Source organism: Choloepus didactylus, chromosome 23 (assembly GCF_015220235.1).
Source record: "Choloepus didactylus isolate mChoDid1 chromosome 23, mChoDid1.pri, whole genome shotgun sequence".
Taxonomy (NCBI): Eukaryota; Metazoa; Chordata; class Mammalia; order Pilosa; family Megalonychidae; genus Choloepus; species Choloepus didactylus.
In genome coordinates, this window is record NC_051329.1 from 12699257 (window position 1) to 12720956 (window position 21700).

Sequence of the window (21700 nt, forward strand, 5' to 3'; positions counted from 1 at the left end):
GCGGGGCGGGAAGGGGAGGAGCCTGCGGGGACGCACCAACTGCGCGGCGGGCGGGGGGGAGCCGTCTACACCGCCCTGGCGCGCTCTCGTCTGCCTGCGGTCCCAGGGAGCCCGATGAACGACGCGTCCGCGACTGACGCGGAGGCCCCGCTGCGTGGCTTTGGGAGACTTCCAGGGCGTCGGGAACAGGATGCCTCCCCCCTCGTCCCCGGACGGGAATGGTTCCGGCCGCGGCCGCCGCTGCGCGCTGGTTGTTGTCGGCTGCGCGCGTCGGGCGCACGTCGCTAGGGCCTGGCTGCGCGGGTGAGTGGGGCCGCGCGGGGTCCCCGCGGCGGGGACCGCCTGAGCTCCTTGGATTCCCGGCTGAGAATTCACGAGGGTCCCAGGTGCACCGCGCGCCCCCTCAGACCGGATGGGGAGGGGTCGCTGGGGGCTGCAGCCCACGCCTGCGAGCCAAGGTGCGCAGCTTGGAGAATAACTCCAGAATTCAGGGACCTCGGGGTTTAACCTGGGTGTTGACTTGGGGAGAGACGAGTGTGTGTATGTGTGTGTGGGGGGGTGGTTCCCCCATAGTTAAGATTCCCCAGTAGAGAAGTTGCTTGCACAGGCTCGACTCCCATCAGTTTCTGATTGCGCTTACGCCACTTTCTAGGTGTGACCTACACATGTGAGTTCACCTTGAGAAGCTTCAGTGTTGTCATCTGTAAAATGGGTATGATTGACGCTACCTCACAGGGCTGTTGAGAGGACTCCGAGTGGCAATGCTGTTACAGCGCTTTGCACGGGGTGAGCCTGCAAACAGTGTTGGCCATCATCCCCAGCTCCAGAGATACACACGGGGTGTTCCAGCAGGGACCTGTCACCCTCCTCCTGCCATGGTTAATTTGTTTCCTGGCTGGTACCAAAATGGGCACAGGCCCCAACACTTCCTTCATCCCCCAACCCCAGTCATTCCCTAAATATTTATTGCGCATTCACTGTATGCCAGGAGACAATCCCTTTTCATTCATTGCATTTTGCCAAGTAGCATCCGCACCCCACATCATTATAACAACTAAAAATGCCCCAGCAAGTTTCTGAACTGTCCACTGGGGCTGATAGCTCACCCTGAGAAGGACTGGTCGGGGGGGAGAACTAGATCCTTTTGCCTTTGGGGTGGGGACTCGAGAGGCTACCAGTCTCCTGCTGGCACTGCTGTTGGCTCGCAGGTACCACCCTAATCCCCTTACACAGGACACCCTGGCGGCAAGGCCTGGCGGGCAGAGCACTGTCACCTGGGACCATGAGCAGCATGAAGACGCCCGTGGAGGTGGCAGTCAGTGGGATGCAGACTCTCCACCTTCAGCACCGCTGCCGGGTCAAGGCCAGGGCGTCTTATGTGGATGAGACTCTTTTTGGCAGTCCTGTGGGGTCCCGGACCATTCCACCAGAATTTGACCCACCCTGGGTGGAGAAGGCCAGCAGAACCAGGGGAGTTGGCTTGGAGGCACCTCAGGCCTCAGGGGCCAACAGGAGCCGTGAGACCCCCCCCCTCCAGGGGCAGCACCCCCACCCTCACACCAAGGAAGAAGAGCAAATACAGGTAAAGGAGTGGGGAGATGCCTTGTCGTACTCTACAGCCTGCTGCTCACCTGCTGTGTGACCTTGGCCAAGCACCTTGACCTCTCTGGGCAGTTGTTTCCTCATTTGGAAAATGGAACCAATCATCCCTACTGCTGGGGTTGTTGAAAGGATTAAATAAGATGAGGCATACAGTACTTGGCTTTTAGGAAGCTCCGCATCCCCAAACGTTCCGTGAAATGACTGAGTCGTGGTATTTCTGAAGTTTAGCAAGTCATTTTATAAATAGGTCTTCCTGCATTTTCATGAACAAGTTAGAAATATAAGAGCTGATGCTTGTGGTTATTGTTGCTAGATGATCAGATTAGGATTAGACTATCTGGGTTCTTTCAGATTAATGTCAGCCTAGTGTCTAGTGGTGAGTCACAGGGCCCTGTCCTTTTCATTATTAGTATTTGAACAGAGATATAGAAGGCTGGCTGGTTGAATTTAGGATCCATTCAGAGCCAGGAGGGACGTACTTCAGGTGAGAGAAACGAGGGTGGGAATGATGCTTATCAAAGGAGGCAAAATTCAACAGGGATAAAAGCAAGAATCAGTTATATCATGTCTGGTTAAGGGCGATGTGTCTGACACCTTCTGTGGACCACAGGGTGGGGTCAGCATGACATTAGCAACATTGACACCTGTAAGAGGGCTGCAAACGCGAATGGAAATGGGGGCTGCATTAACAAAAGTATGGTGTCCAGAACGAGGGAGGTGACAACCCCATGCTCACCTGGAGTATGGCATTTTGTTTTAGATTCTGACAAGTAGAGTGTATCCAAGTGAGGGGGTATGTGAGAAAGAGACGTCATTAAGCAAAACGTTGGTGCTAGGCAGACGCAGACATCAACCAGGTAAGGTTTGAGCAGCTACACCAGGTGGCAAAGATTAGATCTTGCTGTTTGGGAATGGAAGCATTTTCGGTTCTCCCCCAAAACTATGGGCCTGGCACCTAGAAGACATGCTGTAAATATTTGTTGATTTAATGAAAAATCATTGCTGAATGAATCTGATGAAAGGTTAGAGGCCCAGAAGGCACTTATGTCTGATTTAGTGGTTCAGCTCTTGGGTTCTCAAGTCAGGCTGGATTTGAGTCTTGTCTCTACTCTGTTCTTACTATGGGACCTTACTCAAGTGTCAGTTTCCTTGTCTGTAAAATGGGGTTAGTCATGATCCCTATCTCATATGGAAGCTGATAATGCATCTGACATGCTGAGCCTCGGGCCTGCACATGAAAACTCCTCAGTGAGTCTAACAGGTCCCAGATGATCATCAGGACTCCCTCTCAGTGCTGCTTGGCAATGCTAAGTGGCAGAAAACATCTCTTTTCTAGTAGTTTCAGCAAATGTCATAGGATAGACTCTCACTGGGCAGACTTGGTGATGTGCCCATTCCTGAACCAGCCAGTGTGACCAGAAAGATGGAATCATGCCAGGGAATGGGGTCAGGATGCAGGGGACTAGATGCTTGGCAGGGGAAAACATCGGAGATGGGGGGTCACTGGTACAGGAGAGGGCTCTGGCCTCACTGTGGGTGCCAGGTTAGGAGACAGGGGCTGCTGGGCTCTACAGGCAACCCTCTCTGCTGCTATGGGTAGCTGGGGATGTTAAGGTTGGGGAGTCATCACCCCCAGCTCACTGCATTTCTCTTCCCTTTGTCAGGTTGATCAGCCACACTCAATCTTACTGTGATGAGTCGCTGTTTGGTTCCCGACCTGAGAGTGCCAGCTGGGAAGCCCCGTGGATGGCCAGGGGGGATGCTGCCAAACTCCGGGCCCTCTTCTGGACACCCCCAGCTACCCCAAGGGGCAGCAACTTGCCCCGCCCCAGGGAGACCCCGCTTCGGGCCATTCACCCAGCTGGTGCCTCGAAGACAGAGCCTGGAGTGGCGGCAGACTCCGGGAAAACACCCGTGGATGGGTTACCCTCTCCACGCCCTCTGAGGCGGGGGCGGTCCCGTTCCCTCACCCACCTGAGTGTCCCCAGCCCTGACCACCCACCCTCCAGTGCCCCACACACAAATGGACCTCAGGACCCCAGGTCTCCCCGATCAGGGGTGACCTTCCGGAACCCCCTGGTGACTCCCAGGGCTCGCTCTGCCAGTGTGTCAGTGCCAGCCACACCCCGGCGGGGTGGGACCTCCCAGAAACAAAAGCCCCCTTGGAAGTGAGGCTCCTCGTCCTTCATCGGGTTTGCCCATGGGGTCACGGTGAGGGGCTCAGCACTGGCAAGGGGCCTCTTGTCGGAAGGGCCAGCTACCCCCAGCCCTGGCCCTGAGGTTCCCAGGCAATGGAGAAGCACCTATAGGGACAGAAATGGCTAGGTGGGCAGTGCCTCCCTTTAGGCTGACAGTCTGTACTTGCTCCCTGCTTTTCCTTGCCCCTGATGAGGATTGGGGGCTGCCCCTTGAGATCACTCCATATCTGTGCCAACCTGGGGGCCCCCTCCCTTCCCTGTCACTCCCACAACATTGTCTTGCCACCTAGTGTGAATAAATGGTGGGATTGCCAACCTGGGCCAGAGGATCCCTTCCCTTCCCAGCAGGCTGAGCTTCCTGTTTAGATTAGTTTCCAACTGAGTGTGGGCGCCTCGGAGGAGATTTTCCCGGGCATGGTCTGTGGACCACAGGAGAATGCAAGAGCATCTGGGGTGACATGTGGGTGACCTTTCTGTTATTTTAATAGTCATGTGTTTATTTTCTTCTATTAAATATATCAGTAGCTCAGCAAAGCCTTGATTTTACTGATTATTTTCCCTTTAGGATATGGCCAACGTTAGGCCTGAGACATTTAATAGGAACGTTAAATAACACAACAGGTAGCACCAGGAGGTGGCCAAGAGCATGACAGTGGCGAGCAAGCAACTGTGGTTTGGGAACGTCAGCCTCAAGCAACACCGGACTACCACTCCCATCGGTTTCCAGCTCATGCCCAGAACTGGCAGGTAACCTGAGCTCAGAATATGGATTGTAGCTTTTTTTGTTTGATTTTTAAGTTATATGTACATGTATACATTTGTTACCCTTTCGAAAAGCAATGCCAGGATTACGGCACTGTCTTTGCCTCCCGCTTACTGCCTGTTGGCTGCACGACCCTGAGTTGGGTCACGTAAGAAAAACAGCAAAGCCTTTGCTCAAATGGAGTTGTGTCTAGAAAACCAGCATCCTGTCCTGGTTGATTTGGGTCGGGGGCTGGGCTTGGGGCCTCTCTTTGCCACCCCCGAGTCACGTCCGGGAAACACTAGATGCCAGGGAGCCAGGTTGGAAGCTACATCTTTGGTTCTGCGCCTCTGTCTTAGAGAAGGGGGGAGGAGGGAGTAACGGACAGGGCTGGGGAGCAGGCGGGCGGATCAGCATCATGTCTGTGAGCGCCTGCAGGGGTCAGGTGGGCTGTGAGGAAAGCAGGCCAGGTGGCTTCTTTGAGCACAGATGTAGGATGTCACTTCCACAAATAATTAGCCCCTCCCTCCCATTATGATTGACATGGGCTGGAAACACGTGTCTTTCCTCCAAGCTATAGGAAAGGAGGAACAGCAGCCTGAGGGTGATGCTCAGGGGCAACTGACAAGGGGCCTTGGGGTCTGCGAGACCGTGGGGGACCTGCAAGACCGTGGGGGACCTGGGGCAACCTGCAGGGTCCATGGCCCCTCTAAAACAGCTAAGTGCTGCTGCCCAGTTCTGGGAGACAACTGTTGCCTGCAGGAGTACAAGGCCCAGGGTGTCTGAATGATTGGATTTTTCCAGAGAAAGGCGGCTAGATTCCTTTGAGATGGCTCTGATTCTTTAAATGCCAGCAGCTCATTTTAAAAAATGGTTCCACTAGCTGGGCACTAAAGAAAGCCAGTGTGAGGCTACTGGTTTACAACCTCTGGACTCCTCCTGAGCTTTCAGAGTCCCAGATGGTATAAGGTTATAGGCGAGAAGATAATCCCTGAGGCCCTGCCCAGGAGCTTTCTGCCTGCCCAGTACCTCTGCTGGCAGCTGTGACCTCCATCCCACCACCCTGGCCAGTGACATGTCCATAGTGGTCCAGGGCAGAGGGGGGTTGCAGCCCCCGGTCTGGTTCTCCCCACCTAGGCCAAAGTAGGAGCAGCAAGTCATGCTCTGACACCCCAGCCTGCACTCTCTCTCATGGAAGCCGGGCATCCTCGAGCACGTGTGGGTACCCTGCCAGGAGCCCTGGGTAAAGCAAGGTATATCTGTAGAGTAAGCCTTTGGATGAGGTTTAGAGTCTTTTAATTTTACCAAATGGTATAAAGCCAGGAGTAGCAGAGCCTCCTTTCTGGCGGCTTCCTGGCCTGATCTCTGGGGGTGGAGGTGGGGACAGTGAGCAGCAGTGCCTGGAGCCGGAGCTGTACTCTAGTGTCGAGGGCTCATTTCTTGTCCCTGCCCTTCTCCTTGCCCTTCTTGCCCTTCTCCTTGCCCTTCTCGCCCTTCTCCGTGCCCTTCTCCTTGCCCTTTGCCTTGCCCTTCGCCTTGTCCTTTGCCTTGCCCTTCGCCTTGTCCTTCGCCTTGCCCTTGCCCCGCTTCTTCTTCTTGGACTTGAGCATGGAGCGGACCAGGTAGCCCTTCCACATGGCCTGGATGATGGTGGCGGCCCGCACCATCATCAGCATCTCCTGCTCGGCCTCCATCCTCCTCTTGGAGCTGATCTCCCGCTCGGCCCGGATCTGGGAGAACTCCTCCTCCAGCACGTCGTGCCTCTGCTTCAGCTCCTCCAGCTGGACCTTCTCCTCATTGTGGATGATCTCCAGCTCCTCATACTCTGCCTGAGGGGAGGGGGGCGTCACCAGCATAGAGCGCTGCCTCCCACCCTTCTCCACGTGTACCCCAAATGGGCTTCCGCCTCAGTGATGCCATCTACACCCAGCCTTTCTGCACCCGAGGCCCAGGCGGGAACAGGAGAGTGATGGGGTCTGTCCCAGCTCCCATTCAGGAACAGGAAAGCACATGGGCTTGTGAGCTGGGTGGATGTAGTTTCAAATCCCAACTCCACTACACCTTGAGGGGCTTCAGCTCTCAGGCCTCTGTTTCTCATCTGCAATATGGGGACAGTTCAAACCTGGGGGGCTGTTTCGAGGATTAAATGATCTGAAGGACACAGTGTCCTGGACATGGTGCCAGGCACATAGTGGGGACACAGAAATAGAAGCTGCTGCCATTGAAGCTGTCGGTTTCATGGAGATACCCTGAGGCGGATTCTAGGACTCTTTCAGGTGTCAGACTCTCGAGAGTTCTCCCTCGTGTCTAATCACAGCCTTTCCTGCTGTAATTTATGCCTTTCTCCTCTCCCTCTCTTCTAAGCACCTACCATAAGCAAAGCATTTCCAGATGCTTGTTCTTGCCCTTCTCCTGAAAAGACAGGACCTGCCAGCAAGGAACCCCCAGCTCTCTGAGACCAGAGAAACCAGGGCAAGGACCTCCAAAGTCTCCCCATTGTGGGGTGCCTGTGGTCAGACAGACCAAGGCCCTCACCTGCCCTTCTCTGAACAGCACACCTGGCTTGGGGGCACTCAGAAGTGGATGTCAGGTTGGGACATGGACCACCAGTGTCATCACAGAGATGGGCGGAGGGCTTGGGGGAGCCCCATTTTGTAGACTACTGTTCCCTGAGCCCTTCCTCCAGCCCAGAGCCTGTGCTGTATCCAAACACTTGTGACAGCGGGGTCTCATTTCGTCCCCACTGTGGTCCCAAGATTGGTGTTACCACCTCTTTGGACCAGATGCAGAAATGGGCTCAGAAAGGCCAAGTCCCTTACTTAAGGTCACACAGCTGCTAAGTGACACTAGAGTGGAACCTCCAAACAGTAATGGTAATTTCTTCACCATTTCCCCAGCATGGCTCAGGTGCTGGTAAACACCTGCTGAATGACGGGGTGCTGTGCTGGGGGTGAGTGAGGAGGGCAGAGAGGAGCAGGGGACGTGGGTACCAGATGGAGCCAGGACAGGGAGGCTGAGAGGCAGGCATGTCTCCGTAGCTCAGCTTCTAGCTTCTTCCTTTCCCACCTCCCCTCTCTGCCCAGGCTGGAAGACCTTGAGCCGAAGTGAGGGGTGGGGAGGACCCTACCACCAGCCCACATTCCGGGGTCCTCTGGGGGGCTTAGCACTTGCCCCCAGCCATGGACATGGGCCTCACCTCCCAGCCCTAGAGGGTCCTGGGAAATACCTGCTTTTCACCCATCTCTGTGTCGTATTTCTGGATCCAGTTCTCTATTTCTGTCTCCACTTTATATTTCTTCTAAAAAAAGAAAGAAAGAAATTCCAATTAGTCATTGGATGGATGATGTTAATAAACAGGACTGAGCTCCTGGGTCAGCAGGCCCTGGGTGGTGCTTCACGCACCTCGCTTGATTGAATCAGCACAACAAGGTCAGGTCTCTTCTCCCCATTTCACAGATGAGGAAAGTGAGGCTCAGATGTGCCCAGTCACTTGTCCCAGGTTGCAGAGCTAATGGGTGGCAGAGCCTGTATTGGCAGCCAGGACATTTGTCGGGCCCCGATGGCTCTGGTGCTGGCACAGAACAAATGTTGAGCAAACAAGAGCTGTTGTTATTATTGCCCCCGTGGCTTATCACACCCACCCGCGTTACAGATGGGGAGACTGAGGTTTGGAGAGGAGAAGCCACTTGCTGGAGGTCATCAGGCTGGGCAGTGGGGTGACGGGAACTGTTGGAACTCACAGTCCAGCCTCTTGGCTCCGGGCCGACCTGCCTTCCTCGACTGAGGCCTCAGTCTACCTTCCTGACTGAGCTCAGAATTTGGCCCCTGGATCTGGCCGCACGTGAATTTGTGGTCTCGGTCTGTGCTGCCCCCCAACCTCTCCGCCAGCTGTTCAAGACCTGGGAGGCCAAGAAGTCTCCAAAGCCAGGGAAACTTTCTTGCTCCTGCCCAGAGAACACTGTCTTGTGTTTCCAGGCCTCCCTACAAACTCCAGGCCTTGAAGGGAAGTTGAAGTGTGCTGTGAAGAGGGAGGGGGTCAGGAATGGTTTTCTGTGTTTTACAAGTAAGAAAAACAAAAGCCTTGAGAGAACCAGGCGTTACAAAACAACAGTCCGTGCACACAGTAGGTGCTCAGACAATGTGTTGAAGAAACGAGTACCCCCAAGTCTGATTTTCCTTCGTCAGTGCTCACCTTCAGAGTATGTTGCTGCCTCATAGAACCCCCGGCCCTGACCTCCCTGGTGGTGTCGTTCCTGGCTTGGAGCCAGAGAGACCTGGGATGAAATCCCTGCTTCACCATTTCCCTGCAAGAACCCTCACTTCTCTGAGACTGTTTTGCCATCTGTAAGATACAGAGAATAAGGGTTGTTGCCTGGGAGGGCTGTTAAGAGGATTGAATGAGAATTTATTACACTTTAGAATGCAGGAAGTGCTCGATAAATGTCAGAGACTCGTAGAGATAAGTAGCTACATCAGGTTAAGTCTTCCAGAGTTTTTGTTTTGGCCTTGGTTTCCCACATTTATTCATTCCTTCAACAGTTACTTGAGCCACTGTTTAGGAGCTGGGGCTGCAACAGTGAACAAGACAGATGTGTTGTAGTTGGGGAGACAGATGACGAGCCACTGGGAAACTAGATGGGAAAAACATCAGGTAGTCACGAGTGCTGGGCAGAGCATTAAAACAGGGTGAGCTGATGGAGAGAGTCTGCTAAGGTGGGTGGGGAAAGCCTCCCTACTTCTGTGAGATTAAGCAGAGAGCTGAATGGTGAGAAAGGCAGGGAGGGTGGTTTTAGGCAGGGAGCAGCAGGTGCAAAGGCCCTGAGGCAGGAGCAAGCTTGTATGTCAAGAACAGAAACAACCAGTGTGGTTGTGATGGAGTGGTCAGGGAGGAGGGAGGACGTGGGCCAGGTTGTGGAGGAAGTGTCAACAGGGAGAAGACTTGGATTCTAGTCGAAGGGGGAGAGGAAGCCACCGGGTAGGATTTAGATGCCCAAGAGGAACATGATCTCATTTTGCTTTTAAAAGATCGTTTACCATAGAGACAGTGGAATATTACTCAGCATTAGAAAGAAATGAAGTGCTGATACATGGCACTGTGTGGATGAACCTTGAAAACATGATGCTAAAAGAAAGATGCAGACACAAAAGGCCACATATATGATCCTGTTTATATGAAATATCCAGCATATGTAAATCCATGGAGAGAGAAAGCAGATTGGTGTTTGCCAGGGACTGGGGGCAGGAACAGGGTGGGGTGACTGCTTAATGGGTACGGGGTTTTATTTGGAGGTGTTGAAATGTTGGAACTAGATAGGGTGGCAGCTGCACACCACTGTGAATGTGCTAAATGCCACTGAATTGTTCTCTTTAAAATGGTTAGTATTGTTAGGTAAATTTCTCCTCAATTCAAAATAAATCAGCTCCCTAATCATACAGAGCAGAAGTTCTTTGGTACCATGTATGGGCTGCCTTCAGAGGGCCTGAGGACATCCCCCACCCCAGCCCCACTCCATGCCAAGAATCGCCCAGTTGTGTGTGTGTGTGTGGTGTGTGGTGTGTGTGTGGTGTGTGGTGCGTGTGTGCATCTATGCCGTTTTCCTGGGGAAGGGTCCATGGCTTCTGTCAGAATGCACAAGAGATGGTGACACAAAGAGACTGGGAACAAGTATTAGAAGGGGTGGTGGCCTTTGTGAAGAAAGGGATGTCAAAGCAAGCTGGATGCGGGCTGGGCCTGGGTCTTGGCTGAGATGATGAAAGAGAAGGGAAATGAAGAAATGATTGTTTATTGAGCACCTACTATGCACCAGCTCTATCTAATCATTTAATTCTAACAACTCATTAAGGCCAATTTTATCATTTTCATTTTAAAGATGTGGAGACTGCAGCCGGGATGGAGGCCGGCACTGGCATCGGGAAGGGGTGGGGATTAGTATCCCTGGTTCGCCCAGGGCCACAGGCCTGGCCTGCTGCAGCGCTGGGACGGGTCTCCGTGCTCGTCCCCGGGCCTGCCTGCTGCACCTGCCTGCCTCCCAGGGGACACAGGCTCAGGGCCTGGGCTCCCTTCACCCCCCCCCCCCCCCTCCGCTGAGCCATCTCATGGGGCAGCTGGTGCAGCCCAGCCCAGCCCGACGCTGCTGGCCCTCCTAGCAGTGATGGGACCATCGTGTCCCCACGACCCCACTGACCCCACCCCCCGACCTTCCCAGGGCACCTTCCGCAGTGCATATTCCAGCTCGCGGTTCTCCATGACCAGGCTGTGGTACTGCGACCGCAGCAGCAGGATCTCCTGCTGGATCTTGGCCACTCTGGCCTGCGAGGCCCGGAAGTCCGCCTTCTGCTGCTTCTCGGCCTCCTGCTTGGTGCGGCGGAGGCTGTGCTCCGAGAACTTGAGCACCTGGTGCAGGTGGTTTTTCAGTTCTTGGATCACGAAGTTCTCCTTCTCCACCTGGGCCAGGAAGAGGAGGGGCCCGTTAACGCTGCAGCGGCCATTACTGCCAGCTCGCGGAGGGTGGGACGCCGGCTGCCTTCTGCCCTCGCCGAATCCCGACCCCGACCCTGACCCCGACCCCAACTCACAGAAGGAGAAACTGAGGCTCAAGAACACCCTATGTTGGGTTGCTCAGGTGGGCCACGATTTGAAGCCAGGTCCGTCTGACCCAGAGCCCATGTTCTTGGCTACCACCCTCTATTTCCTGGCGTGAGTGGAGGGGCTACTGTGATGTCTGGGGGCGGTGGAGACATCCTGCGTCCTGCCCGGGGCAGCCCTCCGGCAGAGACACACCACGGTGCGTGAGGTATGCACACGTGCAGCGACTGCCACCTGTTCTAAAACAGGAACAGAGTGGGTGGGGCTGGGCGGTTTTGTAAATATGCTCCAGAAAGTCTTATCACAAAATTTTAAGAGTCTCCGTCTGCACATAATACTGGCAGCCAAGCTCTGGGGCCAGCAGGCGGCAGGGCCACAGGGAGTCTGAATTCACTGTCTGCCCACTGTGGGGAGCAGGGAGGGGAGCTGCCCCCTTGGACAAAGCTTTCCTGCGTGCCAGGCTTCCTGCACTGGGTTTTAGACCGGGCAGTACTATTAGCAGTGACCAAGCTTTTCTTACGGACACTCCACGGTGTGCCTGGTTGGTGTCAGTCCCTCATTTTACACTGAGGTTCAGTGACATGATGGAATTTCGCCCCGTGGCAAAAATGCAGTCTGATCCCAGCTCTGTCTGACATGAAAGCCCCAAGCTGGTTCTGCCACCTGAATGGGATCAGCAAAGCCATCTGTGGCCCTCTGCCTGCCCCTAGAGCGCCGCAGGGCTTGGGGTGTGTGCATCAGGGTGACGCCCCCCCCACCTCCCAGGTGGCCTTGTGATTGGGCTCTAGCTGCCCCACAGCCTGTCACCTCTCCATTTGGCAAACATTTAGCACGCCCTTTCTGGTGCCAGGCTCAACTGTTTATCGGTAAACTCTGATGAGTGCCTTAAAGGACAGATTCAGTGAGAACACTCGTGGGTGGGGGGGCTGCCTGACCTAGTGCATGGGGGCAGGAAGGTGACAAATAAGTTCTTGTGCCTTAAAACTCTCGTCTGTCATGGAGGGATAAAAACAGCAGTGCCTGCAGGAACATGGCCCCAGCTACAGACTACCTTTCCAGCATCTCTATCCGCTGGGTGTGGCTAAGGCTTAGATGTGCACGGAAATATTGTATGCTGCTTCCAGGTAGCGTCGTTAAAGGACAGGACCTCACTCTCTCCTCCCTCTCTGCCTTCCCGCTGGCTAGCTTGGCAGTGACACAATGGGGGAAGATACAGCAGCCATCTTGGTCCACATTGGGGAGACCCATGGGGAAGACAGCAGAGAGGCCAGTCTCCAGGGGGATGCCTAGACCCCTACAATCTTGCAAAGCAGAACCGACTTGCCAGCTCCAACTTTTCCATTAGAGGGAAATGCATTTCCACCTTGATTAAACCATTATTATTTTGGGTCTCTGTTATAGGAGCCAAACCTATACTCATGGAGCATCTCCCAGGGATTTCATAAAGATTCAGTGAGAAAAATCTATGTAAAGCATAATACATAGTATGTGTCCAAAAATGGTGGCTGTTAGTAGGTCTGGGGTCATGACATCATTTGCCTTCTTAAGGATTCTTCTAGAGGTCCCACCCCTCCCACCTGCCCCTTGCCCTCAGGATAAAACCCAAATTCTTTGAATGGTCCTCAAAGGCCCCGTGTGGTCTGGCTCCTGCCCCTCTCTCCAGGCCCATCTTGACCCCGTCTCTCTGGCTCACTGGCACTTTCTGGGTTTCTGAGCCTCCCACCCCCACCCCCCAGACTTCTTCCCATCTCAGAGCTTAGGCTGGCCCCATCCCCTGGAACAGATCAGCAAACCAAGGCCCACAGGCCAAAGCCAGCCCCACTCCCTGCCTGTTTTGGTGTATAAAGTTTATGGGAACACAGCCCCTTTGTTTCCATATTGTTTCCAGCTGCTTCCTCGCCGTAATGATAGAGTTGAGTTGAGTATTTGTAACAGAGACTGTCTGGCCTGCAAAGCCTAAAGTATTTACTATCGGGCCCTTAAAAGAAAAAGTTTGCTGACCCCTGACAAAGAATGTTCTTTGCTACCTCATGTGTCTGGGTCACTCCCTCCCATTCTTCCTGTCTTGCCTTCAGTGTTCCAGAGCCTTTGGACTAAGTTCAGTTCTCCTGTGACACTCCCTGATAAGCACCCTGTACTTAGCCGTCACTGTACTTTTCATAGCTGGAATTTGGTCAGTTCTTTAATACCCACCTTCCCTATGCAACAGTGAACTCCATGAGGCTAGGACCTCATGAGGCTAGGGGCTTATTTACAAGACCTGGTACCTCATAAGGGCTCAAAGCAATATTTTGGTGTAAATGAATAAAAAATAAAGCAAAACAATATAAATCACTGAGAACAGCCCAACTGCCAAAAAATTTCTGCTGCTCAGTGTGGCTCCTTCCATAAGCTGCCCAATCCTGGGAAGTGATACCTCTGTATTCCTGTTTTTGATGCTTGCTGACAACTCATTTTCAAGAGCTTTGATGATTTCTTGGTTCCTCTTATTCTGTCTACTGATGTCCTGTAGGAACTGGGCCTTTTCCCTTGCTTCCATGGGGCTGGTGAGCAGCTTTTCAAACAGGAACCCCCGGAGTTCTATCAGGCCATCGATAAAAAGCTGGGCTTCTGCCCTTCTGCCCAGCTTCTGCATCTGCAGGACCTTGGCAGCCTGGGGACTGGTGAGCAAGAGTCTCAGGACGTTCTTGGTGGAGTCTTTGATCTGCTGCCTGAGTGGCGGGAGGCTGGCTTTCTGCTGCTCGGTGGTGAGCAGGAGGTCTTTGAACCACCCTTCCTCCTCGGCCTCGGCCTCCGCCTCCTGCAGCTGTCTCTGGGCATCCTTCAGGCCCTCCGTGCTGTCCAGGAGGGTCTTGCAGAGCTCCTCGTGGTCTCTCACTGCCTGCATGATGTCCTCTCCCAGCATCCCCTCCAGACTCTCCTCGTTGGATGCCACGTATGACAGCAGGGTCACCATTTCCACCTTGCGGATGGCCTCGTCCAGCACAGACATGATCCTCTTGGTCTCGATGGTGGTGAGTTTGGTCTTGGAGGGGACCAAGGGTTTTAGCGGGGAGACCGGGGCTTTGGATGCCTCGGTCATCAGCCTTATTCGGTTAATGTCGGGGCCTTGGTAGAGAGCGGCCACGGCGAGGATGTCCAAAGCCATTCTGTGCCCGGCTTCCTTTGCCTTCGTACACACTGGGAGGTTGAGGCTCTGGTGGACAGTGTGGGTCTCCCCCTCTCACTTCCGTGGCAACCCTAGGAAAGGAAGGAGGAAGCTGTCAGAGCCGTGCTGACATCTGGGTGGCCATAAGTTGTTGGCATTGGGGCTTTGACACAGCACCCTTGGTTGACAGCAGTGAGTGGCTCTGTGACTGTGTCAGCGCCGTGAGAGTGGGGGGACTCCACATGGGGGTGGGTCCCAGGCATACCCATCAGGGAATTGGTTTCATGAGTGATGGAGGAGTTGAGAGGCCAACGGGGGAAGCCACCACAGAAGGAGGACGTGGTGAGCTTGGGGACCAGAGTCACCAGGGGAAGCGGGAACCAGAGCCATTTTTTTTCTAGGAGGAGCGGGAGCCCCAGAAAACAGGCAGGCCCTGTGGGAAATGCCAGCCAAAGGACGCAAGGAGGACAAAGACCCTGGGTTCTCCCTTCTTTCTGCTCCCCAGACCAGCACCAGGGCCTCCCAGGGGCACACACAGTGGGAAGCCATCTGGAGAGGGGGCAGGGACAAAGCGAGCAATGGACCAAAGACTAAATGGGGCTGGGACTGACCGGCACATGTTTATTGGTTAAGTAAGGATTTAAAGAATCGGGGACAGGAGTCAATGATGACTTCAACACAATTTTTCAACAACTGTTTCAGTATATGCAATGCCATATCCTGGATTAGATCCTGGAATAGAAAATGGACTTAGTAGAAACCCTGATGAAATTCGAGTAACTCTGTATCTTAGTTAAGAGTACTGTACCGTTAATTTCTTAGGTTTGGCAAACATATCGTGGTAATGTAAGATAGTAACAGTAGGGGGAGCTGAATGAAGGGCATATGGAAACGGTACGATTTTTGCAACTTTTCTGTAAAGCTACAATTATTCAAATGTGAGAAGCTTATTGAACATGGCTCTTTGAGAAAAAAATCTGTGGCAGCCATTGGAAATTAACAATTGATGTCACCTACAGAGCTTAGTGGCTAACAGTACGAGCCTGGCAGGCAGCCCGACGTGGGTGCAGATCCCTCGCTGAGTGACCCGGACCTGGCTATTTAATCCCCTGAGCCTGAGCCTCCTCGGCTGTAAAACACGGATCATCAGGATCAGTGGGAAGCTTCTAGCACAGGGCCTGGACACTGTGAGAGCTCGATAAGAGCAACTAATATTATTACCCCCGGGTAACAGAAATCCCAAGTCTGGGTCTGGAGGTCCAGATCCACCTCTCAAATGCTGATCCCCAGGATTGGCCAGGCTTTCCCAGCGGACCCCAGCGCTGATGGAGCCTGTGACATCCCCAGCCCTCCCCGCCCTGCTCCTTCTTTAGCCCTTGTCTTGATGAGGAGCCGTGCTGCCAGCCTTGCTGCTCGAGCTCAAAACCTAAGAGCCACCCCACACTCTTCCTTCGCCCACATGTCCAGTCTGCCACCCTGTTGTAACAGCATCTCTCCTTGATAGCTTCCAGTGCACTTCCTTCTAGGCGGCCTTGCTGCATTGAGATGACTCTCAAAGAGCGTCAGAGGCGGTCAGCCCACATCTGCCCCTGCTCCCTGCTGTAAAGATCACCCATGTTATCATCCACTCAGGTATTTACTGCACTCCTGGGGAAATGAGACAGATGCCAGGTATGGCTCCCGTCCTCCTTGAGTTTATAACCTCGTTTGGGATGTGAAACATACACACGTGAAGGTTCAGCAAAGATGGAAGAGGATAAGGTTGTATTCCTGTAAGTAAGGCCAGATTACGACAACAGACTGGGAACTTTGGAGACTATCTTGTAGGAAACTGGGATGTGTTTTGATTTGAGCAAGAGAATAGAAGGATAAAGTCTAATTGTGAGAAACATCGGTTGTTATGGATGATTTACAGGGGAAAAAGGCTGGTGGCAGGTAGAGAGATTGGGATATTGTAAACCTGTCACCTCAGGGCCTGTGCACATGCTGTCTCTTCTTCCAGAAGCACTCTTCTCTTTCCTCCTTGCCAACTTAATTCCTTATACTCAGATCTCCGTTCAAGTGTCACTTCCTTCCCTGGGCTTCCTGACTGGGTCAGATTCCCGTCGCAGGTGCTTATAACGCCACATCCGCCTGGGGCAGGCACCCTTCCATCCTTCTTGCCTGCCTCCGCTGCAGAGGCTACAAACACGTAATGCTCACCTTATGGGGCTCCCTTGCAGCTAGGGTGCCTGTGGGCACAGTTCAAGTCAACCAAGTGGAAAGAGAAGTTTACCAGGGACTTTAGGAAACTTTATACTTTCCTGATGCAAGAAACAGACATTGGTGGCTTAACTTCCATTCCCTGAACTTGGACTTGAACATAGAGCAGTGGCAGCCATCTTGTGAATGAGAAGGAAAAGTCAAGAGAAAACTGAGGAACGCTGCCTCAGACGTCATGGAGCCTCTGGACCTTCCAGGTGTCCAATGCCTTGCCATGATGACTGTGACAACCTCTTCACTGATCACTCTGCTTCTGTTCTTACAGTCCCCTAGTCTCTTCTCATCACAGTAGCCAGAGGGAGCCTTTGAAAATATCAGATCATATATATCACTTCTCTGCTCCAAAGTCTCCAGTACAATGATATGCTGGAGTCGGCATGTAGTGGCCCACAAGAGCCGATTGTTCAATTTTCAGGACTTTTGTGAGCTGGTTGTTGAACCACTGGAACGCTGGACATGGTGGGAGTATTTACATCGCAGAAATCTGCAAATGTTATACACATTGCTAGCCCTTCCGCACAAATTTGTTGTTAACCATTTAACCACACACAACTACAGTCTCATCCCACTGAGAATAAAAGCCAAAGTCTTTACAATTACTTAACAAATATAATAGTAGCAATTATTATTATTATAATTACCTATAATCTGGCCGCTGCTACCACTCACCCTCTTCTGCAGTCGTACTAACCTTCTTGTTCTTTGAACTTGTCAAATGTCCCCCACCTCCGGGCCTTTGCACCTGTCACCCCCTGCCTGGAGTGTCCCCCTAGAGATCCGAAGAGCTCTTTCCCTCACTTCCTTCTCAGCTTAAATGTCACTTTAGTAGTGAGGGCTTTCCCGACTTCTCTTACAAAATATAAGCCCTTTCCTTCTTTGTACCCTCCCTTTCCCCCTTCAGTTTAATTTTTCTCCAAGGTAGGTATTGCCATCTGACCTCTCTCTATGGAAAAGTTTATTTTTTCTTTATTGTCTGCCTATCCCCCCTCCCTTAAAAAGTAAGCTCCACAAAGAGGGGAACTTCATCGTTTTTTGATCACTACTCTAACTCCAGCACTGAGAAAAAAAATCATTATTTTGAGGAGAGATCTGCTGCTGCCACTTACAGGTTAGCTGTACTATTTTTTTTTCTCATAGTCTGTTTACATATGTGAGAAATGTTTTAAAGAAAAGATAATTAGGACTTGATGGGTGAAAGACGGTTTTGGGTCTGGATGATTGGAAGAGAATGCTGGGACCTGTGGGAAATTAGGGAAGTTGGGAGAGAAAGTTTGGAGGGAAAGATCAGGAGTTCAGTTTTAAACCCGTTGCGCTCTAGCTGCCCTACCTTAGCAGAAGGTGGACAATGATGTCTTGGCCTTCCCATGATCCATTCCTTTTTGTCAGGGGATAGCACCCCAGTTTTCCTTCGGTGAACTCATCCTCCCTCTCACTGTGTGTCCTGGCAGAACTGTGAGTCGAAGAGCCCTGCCCTTGCCCTCTTAGCCCAGCAAGGGTGAGGCAAGGGAACTCAGCTGGCCCACCCAACTCTCTCCGGGCCGTGCGAGTTGCAGGAGAGCTAGTGACACATGGATGGGAAGTGCCAGTGGTGAGTTCCGAACCCCCTGCTACCAAGAACCCCAGAGCTTCCCTGGCTGCTCTCCTTTTTGGAAGCCTGGTTCTTCAGCCTTTCCTTCACTATTTGGCTTGCCCAGCATCCATTTTTGTGCTGGCAGTTTAAGAACCCTGGCTCATAAGGTACCCCAGGCTGTTGGCCACACAAGACCGGGGCTCAAGGAAGACCTTCGGGTAGGAGCTACAAATGCAAGGGAAAAGAAAGCACAATGTGAAGCCATGAAAGACCCCTTCCGTCCCCCAAACCACAGTGTACATGGAAGGAGGGGAGGGAACCAAAGAAATCCCTAAAATATCTATGAACAAGGAAGAAAAACAGGCCAAGTCGGGTGCTAAGGTCTCCTTCCTTGGTCAGGCAAAGTGGCTCCAAGATCTCAAGCCTCTTTGGGAGCCCAGGACTGAGCTGGAGACGGGCATTACCTATCGTGCATCTCTTTGACCCCCACCCCCTCCTGCTTCCCCATCAGTCTCGTGGGTTCCTTTAAGGCTTTTCCTGAAAATTAAGTTTTAGGGACAGCCAAGGAACTTCCTCAGCCTCTCTGAGGAAGAATGATCTTTGCCCTGTGGCTACAGGATGAATGGGAACACAGCATTTAATAAACGCACTTCTCCCCATTTCCCCCAAAGCTCTCAGGCATAAATCAAAACTCCTGAATTCTTCAGAGATTGTGGCTGGAAAAGCAACATTATATGAAATGTTTCCAATTTGCTTTCAGCCAAATTACCTCTTTTGCTTTAAAGGGCAAACTTGTTTTCTTTGATTATGATGACGCCCATCAGTTCTTGACAGCTCATTTGGGTGAACAAGAAAAAGCCAGTGGAACTAGGATGGGGATGGGGGGACGGCGGATGCATCTGACTCTGATGACAAAAATCACTGGAGAATCTCTTTTCTTTGAATTCTAATATGATCATCTCATGTCCTTTTTAATGCCATCAGCCTTAATATTTAAATCATTTCCAACTTAAGCCTCCCCTTTTAAAATTCCTGCCCTGAGAGTGAAGCAAGATTGTTAATGGATGTGGAACTTTAATTGGATCTTCCCTTTATTTGTCATTAATTCTGCTGATGAACTTTATAAATGGAAATATATCTTTATCAGGCAAATTATACCTCGTCTTCATTCAGATAGGCTCCTCAGATATTTCATTACTTTTTCTCCCTCTCAGAACATTTTGGACAAAAAAAAAAAAGAAAGATTTGAGGAAAAATTTTATTTTTCCTTCGGGAAGAAACAAAAGGAGAAAACTCAACACCTACAACTACCCCACAAGTCCAACACTGGTATGTGCAGGAGTTAGACGATGTTTTAAAAAAAAAAAAAAACTGAGCATGTGAACATGGGGGCAGATTTCATTTTAAGGAATGCCATTTGAGTATTAGCTAATTCTTGAGAATTTAATATATGCCAGACACATATGCTTTAATGAATTAATTTCTTTAATTCTCACAGTAACCTTCTGGCATAGGTGCTATGATTACCTCCATTTTGCAGTTGAGCAAACAGAGGTGGGGGATTTCATAGCTGGTAAGTGGCAGAGCTGGGCTTTCAGCCCCTGCAGTCTGTCTCAGGGGCTTCTGGGTGTGGCCCTGGGAGCAATGACAGTTTTAACAGTGTGTGGCAGTGAGAAGAAAGGGGGACTAACCAGTGAGGTGGAAAGGGCCCCAGCCTCACGCTCAGCAGTTCCGGCTTAGTTCTGGCCCTTGCTGCCCTATCAGCATGTAGCTCCCATGGCCGCCCCCGGGATCACACACAGTGACAATATAGCTGTCACCCCATCCCTTTTTCCTGGCTTAAGAAGGCTATCAGAAGGCAAGCGCGTGAGAGTACCTGGACTATTTTAGGGAAAGCTTTGAATCATCTCACACTGATTTTTATGTTTTTGAGTCAGTCATCCACATATTTTGGAACTTTTTGACTAATCACCAAGACACATGTCTTAACTGATCACGATCACTGACACCAGGCTGCCTTCCTGAAAGGTTGTTCCAATTCAGTGTTGTCCAAATTTTTCTCACTGTCGTACCACCTTTGTGATTTCTGCCAGATCTACAGACCATGCTATACTATTATCAACTCTTTTTTTTTCCTTTCATTAAAAAGGAAACTTTATATTTCCACTGTAACTGGAAAAATCTGTATCATTTGCCTTAAATAGAAGATGACAATGTCTACATCCTGATTTTTCATTCTGGCTAGGTCCGATTATCCAGGAAAGCCCTGAGTCTGAGACCAGACCTCTGTTAAAAGAGCGAGATCAGCAAGTGGTAGAGAGATAATAAAGTAACACCAAACTGAGACTTTCTCAATGATGTAATTAGACTAAGAAAGATCTGAGAAGGGAAGGGCTTCTCACCATGGGATTCAGTGTTACTCGGTGTCATATCTGTGCCAGATTTCAGTGAACCAGCAAAACCAGCTAAACCCATCTTCCTTTAAATCGACAGTGCATGTATTCCCAGACAATTTAATTATTCTTTCATGGGTTTTAGCTGCGATTGAGGTTTTGTGCCTACTTAGCTCTATTCTTGATACTACCCCGGGCTTGACCAAAAATGTTGCTCTCAGTTTAGGTATGAGAATGAATGGTTTAGGGTTGACAATACGTTTGGGGGTAGACATGACAGAGATAGGTTTCCACATGAGATGCAGCTCGTGGTCTTTGTTTTTATTTTCTACCCTAATGAAAAATTTGCAACTTCTGCACAACTGCAGAGGGAATAAAATCGTGTTGTGGAGTTCACAATTTGCATAGCTGATTTCCTCCCTCCCCACGCTCCCCCAGGACCTAACACCACCTGCCCCATCCTCACCCTGAGGCTATGATTGTGACTCAGAGAAGTCCGTGGTTGGGAAGGGATTCCTGGCTGCTTGGTACCAATTCCACCACTGGGGGTTGTAGGTTAAGAGGTAGAGGTTTTGCTCTAGAAGCAGCAGTTTTCCTTTTAGCCCCAGGAGGATCCTATTAGCCTGTCAGTCATGCAGCCAGCTTTTTTTGGAAGTACTTTCTTAAATCCTTTATCTGGGCCTTCTGAGGCCAGAGTGGGGAAATGGAGGGATGGAAAGGACGAGCAAATTCCTGCCAGAAACTGCTATCCCAAGCAACTATCACATAGTAGGTGATCCATAAATAACTTGAATAAATGAAGAAATGGCAGACCCAGATTACCAATGGACCCATTTCTTCATGGGGAAATGCTGGCATGAAAGGAAAGTCTTATTTCACAAAATATGTACTGTTAGGTTTTTCATCTGGGAAGGGAAGAGACCAAAACTTGATGGGAGAAAGTTTTATTGTGCAGCCAGGCACAGGCGGGCTGAAGCCTAAAAAATGGCGACAGCCCTGAACAAAGGCGGGAGTACAGCTTTATAGCTTTTGGGAGGGGGGTTGGGGGAATAATTTGTTGGCGGGTAAGAAAGAGAAGTAAGGAGTTGACTTCAGGAGATTGGTTTGCTTAAGGTCTGGAGTTTAAGCAGGGAGGTAATTATTTTTTTTTTTTTCGTTACAGAAAATTTTTGTTCTTGCTCAGACTGTCATGTCAGCTA

At 51.4% G+C, this 21700-nt stretch overlaps 2 protein-coding genes across 2 annotated transcripts in view; one reads left to right on the forward strand and one right to left on the reverse strand.

Moving 5' to 3' along the window:
- Positions 1-95: 95 nt before the first annotated feature.
- On the forward strand, positions 96-4334 carry RITA1 (RBPJ interacting and tubulin associated 1). The gene is given in 5 exon segments (XM_037816616.1): positions 96-458; positions 653-712; positions 1234-1525; positions 1527-1582; positions 3267-4334. Coding segments are annotated over 3 exon segments (807 nt in total). The 5' UTR covers positions 96-458; positions 653-712; positions 1234-1282; the 3' UTR covers positions 3775-4334.
- IQCD (IQ motif containing D) overlaps positions 4327-21700 on the reverse strand; it is a 27896-nt gene continuing 10522 nt past the window's right edge. Inside the window, exons 2-5 of the mRNA XM_037816612.1 lie at positions 13545-14368; positions 10754-10987; positions 7769-7840; positions 4327-6371 (exon numbers count right to left, since the gene is read on the reverse strand). Coding sequence (XP_037672540.1) covers positions 5976-6371; positions 7769-7840; positions 10754-10987; positions 13545-14276 — 1434 coding nt within the window. The 5' untranslated portion in view covers positions 14277-14368 and the 3' untranslated portion in view covers positions 4327-5975. The remainder of the gene's footprint in view (positions 6372-7768; positions 7841-10753; positions 10988-13544; positions 14369-21700) is intronic.